Source organism: Sander vitreus, chromosome 9, assembly GCF_031162955.1.
Source record: "Sander vitreus isolate 19-12246 chromosome 9, sanVit1, whole genome shotgun sequence".
NCBI classification, from domain to species: domain Eukaryota; kingdom Metazoa; phylum Chordata; class Actinopteri; order Perciformes; family Percidae; genus Sander; species Sander vitreus.
The window spans coordinates 32,086,568-32,095,000 of record NC_135863.1 but is presented as its reverse complement, the minus strand read 5'-3'; the positions used below and the strand labels follow the sequence as shown (position 1 = coordinate 32,095,000).

Here is an 8,433-nt window from a genome sequence, read left to right as displayed (position 1 = left end):
AAACACTCCAGCCAATCACCGTCAAGATGCTTGGGGGAGGGGGTGGGGCTTAGTGACAGTCATGACAGTTACGGAAACATGGGGCGAGCTTTCTCTGTTTTGTTTTGAATTTACTTGGAACGTCAACAGAAGTGACCATGCAGGAACTCATAGTGCACCTTTAAATCTTACCTTTCTGAACCTTACAATTATAAAATGACCTGGCCACAACAAATAGGAGACACACCATGATACAGTTTTACAGAAATATACTTTATTAACCAAATCAAAGGGTTTATTAAGTTGTGGGGTGTGGTGGTCAGTATAGTGATAGATGAGTGAGTGTAAAATGCAAATAAAGCATACAGATAAACTAAAGCAGGGGGTCTTCAATGTTTTTTTAGGCCAAGGACCCCTTAACTGAAAGCAACCCACTAGGGTGTTCCCCCAGGTTAGACTAACAAGCACCTGCAGAGTCAGCAGACACACAATAGGGGGCGTCACATAATGTTCAGTTGTTTTCGACTCTGAGAATAGCCATTTCTGAGGCTATAGCTTGTGATGCTGTTGTATTTGACGGTTGTGAAACGTGTTTCCAATAGATCTTATTAATCTACGTTGACGTAAATGGGACAGAACAGTAAAAATGTATAGAAACGTGTTACACTGCACCTGCTTTAAGCAGCCTAAAGCAAGTTAAAAATCAACACCAACAATAATAGGATCAAAGACTTCACAAAAAATATTTATTGCAGAGCTGTTGGATTGCATTACAATGTACAAATGTCATTAACTGGTAGCTCAGTATACAGGTTTCCTACAGTTTTATTTATGTTGAGATTAAAATAACCCACTTGCAAGCGTTTCAATTTTTACTTTGTGTTCACAAAATTAATTAAAATGACCAACAGAGCTTAAAGATACCTTTATTATTCTGTTTATGAATTGAACATTTTCAATGGAACTCCTCATGCAAGACTTAGAGAAAAAAAAAATCATCCTTCAGCATAACGATTAAAGATGAAGTACAATCTACTGAAAACAGAACACAGTAGACTTCTACCAATCTACCAAGGGTAATGTTCCTAATCCCCTTTCAGCTTCTCTAAAAAGCCCTCTTATATGAACATTGGTCCATTTTTTTTGGTGCCTATGAACATCTGGTATGTGGAACAAAATTGTTAAGACTACACTGCACCATCATGTACCAATTCCTAACTCTGTACATCCTTTACTGGTGTCTTAGGCCTGGTGTCATTCAATGGCTACTGTGCCAACATCAACAGAAAACACATGTACAATGGGACTATATTCATTCTGACCTGTAACCCGTCAACAAAATGACAGCTTCAATCTAAGGCGGAGCAGCAATAAAGTCACTCCTGATTAATTGTGCACATCACCCTCTCCAACAAATGACAGCTTGTTTAATTGATGGTCAGTCTACACTATGCTGATTATAAATAGATCAACTAAAACACAACAGGGGGAGAAGACTTATATAAGTCAGTATAGTTTTAGTGACAAAAGAAACATGTTTGGTGCCTTGGTGTTTACGTGTCTCTAGTTATTATTTATTTTTTAAACCAAAACAGGAAACAGAATGTACATTTTCATACAATTCAAATCCATTATCACCCCTTTATATTTTCCTTTTCTAAAGGAATATTTCCATTTAATATAGATGGAAATGGAAATAACAGGAGCAAACTTAGTTTCGTCCAGAAACATTTTTACACAAAACACAGCAACTGGTATTCCCAGGATAAAGTGCAATAAAAAGGAGATGTGATATTTTACGAAAGGTGTTGCTTGGTGGGATCACTCTCCAGAGCGACAGCAGGCCCTGAAGCCACACTGCAGGTTCTGGCAGCCGCTGGCCGTGTCTGCGTGAGGACCTGGAGAGAAATGCCACACAGTGGTCACCTACTGAACTACAAGCCATAAGACAAATGAAAAAGACTTAAGCCCTTACACACACTCTTACACACAATACTTAAAAAACTAATCATTATATTTCTAATTAATGAAGTGAATACTAACGGCATCATACTGGCTACTGTAATGCCCACTTACCTTCCACCGCAGTAGCATCTGTTACTTACAATAGGACACATGCTATGCAGGTGGGGTTAGTAAGATTTGTTCCAGTTGCCACACATATGCAATAGATCTGCTCACAAAATATTTTACATTCACCATGACATATTAACAATATATTATATAACACAGCCTATTTTTAAAGCACCTTAATAGCATGTACAGTTTTGTTTCAGAGGAAAATGGGATCCCTAACAGTTTTGCTTGTGAGTGTTACCGTTGATGTTGTCGCAGTAATAGAAGTGCTCATCATTGAGGGAAGGACAGGCTGACACCAGCTCCTGCAGCCCCACCTCAGTGATGAGGAGGCAGCCAGATAGGTTGAGATGCTCCAGGAAAGGAAGCCCTCCACGCTGCGACAGAGCCCTGAAACACACAATGCAACCTCATTATACAGGTACAGCAACGTGCACACAGGCACTGAGAAGGAACACTGATAATCCAGTCTTAACCTAAAGAAAGGCAAAACTGTTCACTATAGAAAATGGAATGCACAACACCATTCTTTAATAATCAGCATTTAGGTAATAACTTGATGGAAACCTAACTTGGACAGAGCACACCTGCATTTCTACTTTCCATTTTATTTGGCCATGTGAATAAACACTCATACCGTATCTCGCCTAAACTGTGTACGTGAGAAAGGTTGCAGCTGGGAGGAGTTTACCAAGGTAAGTGACAGAGTGCTTGTACACATGACAGTTATTACACCACCTTCGGTTTTCAACTAGCACTGAAAATAACTACACTTGCCACTAAATGTTTTGAAACTGCAACCTTACAAAACGTGGTAATTTACAGCCGATCAAAGATGACATCATGCATCTCACTACTTCACATCCATTTCTGAAGATACCAACCTCTCATAAATCCATGTAAACCCAGGTTAGTATTACGAAATTATGCCATGTCAAGTGTTAAGGAGTGTTTGTTGAAAAACAGCAGTGCATTATCTTTACCTTAAGCCCAAATCTGTGACTTGATAACATCCAGAAAGGCTGAGAAACCTCAGTGAGCGTTTTGCCGCTGACTGGTCAGTCCTGTTTTGACGCCCCAGGCACTGCAGGCCCCCAAATAAGGAGCATTTAGTCCGAAACTCTGCAGTGCTGCTTCTGGTGGTGCCTGATTCGCACTGAGGCCCAGTAAAAGTCCTGAGGGCCATGTCACTAGTCGTGCAGCAGGTGGAGTGACCACAAAACATTTCCCCAGACACTGCATACTGCTGATGCAAATAGGAGGTATTTGAGCCAGTCCTGTGCCCGCGCCTCCTGCTCCTCCTGCAACAGCACGAACTTCCCGCAAGCTGTGTCTCTACAAGGCTTTCTGCTTCAGGAAGAGACACGCCACCGCGGCGGCTCCAATCTGCAGCGTCTTCAATATCAGCAAGGTCTGAGGGGTCCAGGACCCACACTTGTGTGGGGGTGCAGGCAGCGCCCCAACGGCCAGTCCCCGGCTTGAAAATGATGGCCTGCCGCTTTCGTCCCACTGGATAAAGGTTCCTCTCTTCCACCAGAGTGATGGGTAATGAGGAACTTTTAAGTAGCTTGGCCCGTCGGTCCAAACGTTTGTCAAAGCAGGTGGAGGATGTGAGGTCACCCAGCCCAACTGACAGTTTCTTCATGGTGTGATCAGTAATCTTTTCACACCCCGACAAATCCAGGTGCTCCAGAGAGAGACAAGCCCCGAGAGACGCCCAGCTGAAAGAGGGAGGATAGCAAGAACATGGAGATACTGTAAGTGCAGAGTTTCCTGTACATAAAAAAAAAAAAAAAGGAAGAACTGACCAGGGTTGGTCCTGGTTAAATTACATAATGGTATGTTAGTCATGACTTTTAATATTTACCTGTCAAATGCACTATCTGTAATATTAGTCTGGGTCAGGTCCAGGTGAGTAATATTGGGGCAGAAACTGAGGATCTGGCGCACCTGAAAAGAGGATAAAAGTATGACAGTTCAGACTTGGCACAATCTTCATAATCAGGCATTGTGCATTTACAGTGTCAAAATAAAGAGTTTGCGCTGCATACCATTTTACTAGAGACTGTAGAACTGTAAGCCAAAACAATGGACTTGACAGCCGGACCCACAGATGGCAGGAGGTTCTGGATAATCCCATGCAGAAGCCTCTTCTCTCGCTGAGCAGTGTTAATTGCCAGGGAGCCCTGTGTATGGTCCGACACATCTGAAAAGACAATGAACAACAACATGGATGACGCAATTTACTCAGTTTAGATACAGAACTCATTTTAACCATCACCTTCAAAGAATGGACTACCATGCAACGCTGTCGGCCTGCCCATGACAACCCAGCCCATGACTTTTTTTTAGGTGCCTAATCTGTTTATGACATACCTCTTTTACAGCTGACCAGTGTAGTGCCTGACTATCTTACACTGCAGAGAATTAAAAACAGTGGTCATTGTGTTTATAAGGGTACACACTGACAATGCAATAGCTTGCCAAAGGCCAGTTAAAAAGGGGTTTGAAACTAGCAATAACATGTTCCCAATTATACTTTTTTCATGTAACTTACCAGACTCATCAACATCAGCATCCTCATCCCATTTCTGATAGGCTCGCCCCTCATTCTGCCGACTCTTCACCCACTCATCATCTGGCTCCTGGTCCAGATCCCCAGGGGGGCCACTATAATAATCACCTACATTAGAGAGACACAAACATTTCTCAGCAGTGCACCACTACTACATACTTAACTTAATGCAAGTATTTTTGCCTATTTTTTATATGATATATTACTATATTTATATTATATATTTTGCAGGGGAAATTAGGCTTTGTTAACAATATTTTGTTCCTTTTAGGTAATCACCAGTTATCAGCAGCCTACCTCTGGCCCAGCGCACAGGGTAGAGATGCCTCCACAGAGAGCCGGTCTTAGCCAGCTCTGACCAAGAGCTGCAGACTTGACTACAGCGACACAGATCTTCAGGGTCCAAATAGTGGAAGAGCCTCAGCATAATTTCAGTAGGAAGCTGGGAGATGTGGGTTGAAGAATTCCTGTTCTTTTCCAGTTCTGAGGAAGAGAACAATACAGTTTTGCTTGTAACCAACTCAAAATACCAAAATTGAATGAAATGCCCCTTTTACGAATGCCAACGTATCCTTTTAAGAAAGCTGACTTAAATATTTAAAAGAAGAAGAAAAAAAAAAAACAGCATTGCTTGGACATAGGACTTTTTGGCAGAACACATTTTGACATTTGACAGTAGGAAAAGTACAGATGTAAATGATCAAATGAATAATGGCTGAATTCCATGTAGCTCCCTCGGTTTCAAGGTCCTGCTACGTTACATGCTGGCTCACTGCCACAGCTTACTGGGAAAGTCAAAATGTCTGCTGTGAAACAAGCGTATCATATGTAAGTGTTAAACAGTACCATTGGCCTTCAAATATTTTTTTTTATTGTTAATCAATCAACTTTTATTAACAATGGCTGATGTCACCATAAGTAAATAAAAAAGTATTCACTTTCACTAACCATAATCTGTCTTTTCGTGGTCGGCATATTTAATGGCCTTTTGTAGCTCCTCCGCCTGGCTCCACAAACTGAAGCCCTTCAGCACCTCGGCGGCACAGTCCCATTGGTGCTGGCTGCGGTGTTGTGCTATCACCTGCTTCTTGATGTCCTTGAGCTCCTCGTAGGTGAAGTACTGCATAAGCATAGGCTGAAACACCTGCAACAACTCTCCTTAGTTTATAAACGGCTTGCAACAGTGAAATTCACTGACTGGGGTGTGAGCAAACACGATTTTAAAATAGTTTCCTTGGGATTATTTTTTATGGTCTTTTGCCTTTGTTTTTAAGTAACACAATTTAGTCTTACCCACTCTTTGTAGAATTCATTCATTCAAAGATATTATTATTAACAATGAAAATAAATTTGAACATCTTATACCTCTTCTTCTTCCTTCATGTGGGGCAGAAAGTCTTGTGTGAAAGCTTCTAGTCTCTCCTTCAGCTGCTGGGCATAGTTAAGCTGCTCATATTCACTCTAAAAACAAATAAGTATTCATTTGTGGAATCTCTTATAAAAAACATTGCAGTTGAGACTTCACAATCCCGTCTACAACATCTAGCCTCTAAATGATTAGACATTGCAACTACAATTTATAACCTCCTCAGATCTAATATTCTGCAAAGTCTCTTTAACGAATAAGAAAAACAAATTGAAGTAAGCTCCTCCAACTATGAAAAACAAACAAAAACAATCTCAGCACAGTATTATTTATCTCAGGAGAAACATATTTCCCATAAGACAGAGTTTGTGATCTCAAGCCAAACCAACACAACGTTCCTTTCTGTTTTAGAAACTGACTGGGGCAGAGCGGAAGTTAAGATTTACACAATTGCATCATTCTGGAAAACCCATTTTTTTTGGTTTGTCCACAGCTTGAGAGAGAACAATAACACGTCTCTCTTGTTAAGCAGATCACAAAAGACCCCTGCCTTTATTATACAATTTAGCACACTTCTTTCTGCATTGCACTGCTCTCAAGTTGTAACCTGGTACAATACTTGGTTTTTAATAGTTTTATAGAAAAGAAGGATGCTACAATTTGTAAAAAATAAAAAGGGATTTTAAATTAATTACATTTAAAAATATACAGATTAATGTCCCATCTTTACATTTAACTTGTATATGACAAATAACAATTGTAATGTTGTTGTTGGTGGTGGTACTGCAATCTTTGTGTAGCTAACATAATAGTTATTTTAATGACAGAGTGTAACCCAACCATTGAGCATCAACTATCAGCTGAGCTCTGCAGAACTCATGCATGTTTTCCTTTAAAGTAAAGCCTAGGTGCAAACAAGGTGCAATTTAGGGTCATGGCAGGATAAGAAACTATTCTGTAAAGCATATATGCATATTTACCTTGACATTGTGCAACCCTTTTTCAAAGAGGGACAACATCTCTGAGAGTTTGTTGTCCGAGTGCACATTGTACACAGTACAGCAGCGCTGTTGCAACAGGCCGATAATGTACTCATTCTCAATTTGTTCATGCATCTTGAACTCCTTGAAGGTGGCGCACAGCGACTCAAGAAATGAGCGGAAATCATTGTTGTTGGAGAAGTTGGTTTTTGACAGCTGTAAAAACAAACAAATACTAAATCAATTATTATAAAATGTTACGTCATTTGTGTCATCATCTGATATCAATGCAATAAATAAAATAATTAGCACTACTGCTGGTACCATTAGATCACAATAATAATAATAATAATAATAATAATAATAATAGGTGGTTTCTCCTATACGTGACCCAACCCAACATCTGCGTACGTGCGACTGAGAATGTAATAGATAGCGCATGACAGCAGTACTGTATACGTAGCTAACGCTAGTTTACGTGAGCACACACGGTGCATTATGCTAGCTAAAAAAAAAAAAAAAAGTGTCGCTGACTGAATTTATCTGACATGTGTCGACATTTTAACAGACAGCTTGCGAATTTTCAATGTTATGCACAATTTGTGTATTAGAAGCTGCATTGTGATGTTACATAACAACGTATCGTGTAAATTAGCTAAGTTAGTTAACGTTAAGATAACGTTAGCCAAACCTGTTAGCAAGCCTTAGTCGAGGATGTGTTCTTGAAAGTAGCTATATTAAGAGCAACCCAATATATGCTTCAAAGTAATGGATAAGCAAACACCTCCATGTAACGCTAACTTCATGTTTATAAGTCATACCACAGAGCTACCAAAACGGCCCTAATGTAGTCGTGAGACAATAATCAGATAGTTAATTTGCTTCGACATAACGCTAGTCAATCCTGAGTGCTACAAACACAAGCTAGCCAGCGTGCTAGCTGGCGTTCACTCGTCCGTTGGTCATACACTGTCATATGTTTCTCATAAAATTGCACATTAATGACCGACTTTTAGTTATACACACCTTTTCGCAGTATAGGCCCACCAACTGTTTCATTCGCCAGTGTGGGCCAGTAAAAACATCCACCTCGTCCGGAAAAGGAGCCATCTTTACACACTGAACCTCAGTGCGTCATCACAGTCGCAGAATCAGATACAACAAACAAGGAGGCGTGTACGAGCGCCTCGTGTGACCGCAGGTTGTGAATATGGTCAAATGGTCCAACCAGGTCCTACCATGGATGTATTAAGAGAACGGTCCTACCCTGGAAATCCAGAGTTCTCGCGAGATTTGGGTCTGGGTTTCCAGGCTAACCAGGTCCAACAGTACAAGCACTGATCTGGGATCAATGTTTTAATAGAATTCTATATACATTTCACTGTAACGCGAGGGGATATACGCTCCCAGATCAGTAGTTAAAAACACAGTAGTTAAACACATAGACTGTATACAGC

At 40.5% G+C, this 8,433-nt stretch overlaps 1 protein-coding gene across 2 annotated transcripts; it reads right to left on the bottom strand.

Moving 5' to 3' along the window:
* Positions 1–889: 889 nt before the first annotated feature.
* On the bottom strand, positions 890–8,220 carry fbxl5 (F-box and leucine-rich repeat protein 5). Of its 2 annotated transcripts, none has more exons than XM_078259770.1 (11): positions 8,003–8,220; positions 6,977–7,192; positions 5,996–6,091; positions 5,579–5,774; positions 4,910–5,113; positions 4,613–4,738; positions 4,107–4,261; positions 3,923–4,005; positions 3,039–3,776; positions 2,297–2,445; positions 890–1,877 (listed from the first exon to the last, which is right to left on the bottom strand). In XM_078259770.1, the coding sequence occupies exons 1-11, from the start codon at positions 8,084–8,086 to the stop codon at positions 1,801–1,803; spliced, it is 2,124 nt and encodes a 707-aa protein (XP_078115896.1). In that variant the 5' UTR covers positions 8,087–8,220; the 3' UTR covers positions 890–1,800. The 2 variants fall into 2 exon arrangements, with proteins under 2 accessions (XP_078115896.1, XP_078115897.1); XM_078259771.1 differs by having other exon boundaries at positions 4,928–5,113; positions 8,003–8,219.
* Positions 8,221–8,433: the final 213 nt, after the last annotated feature.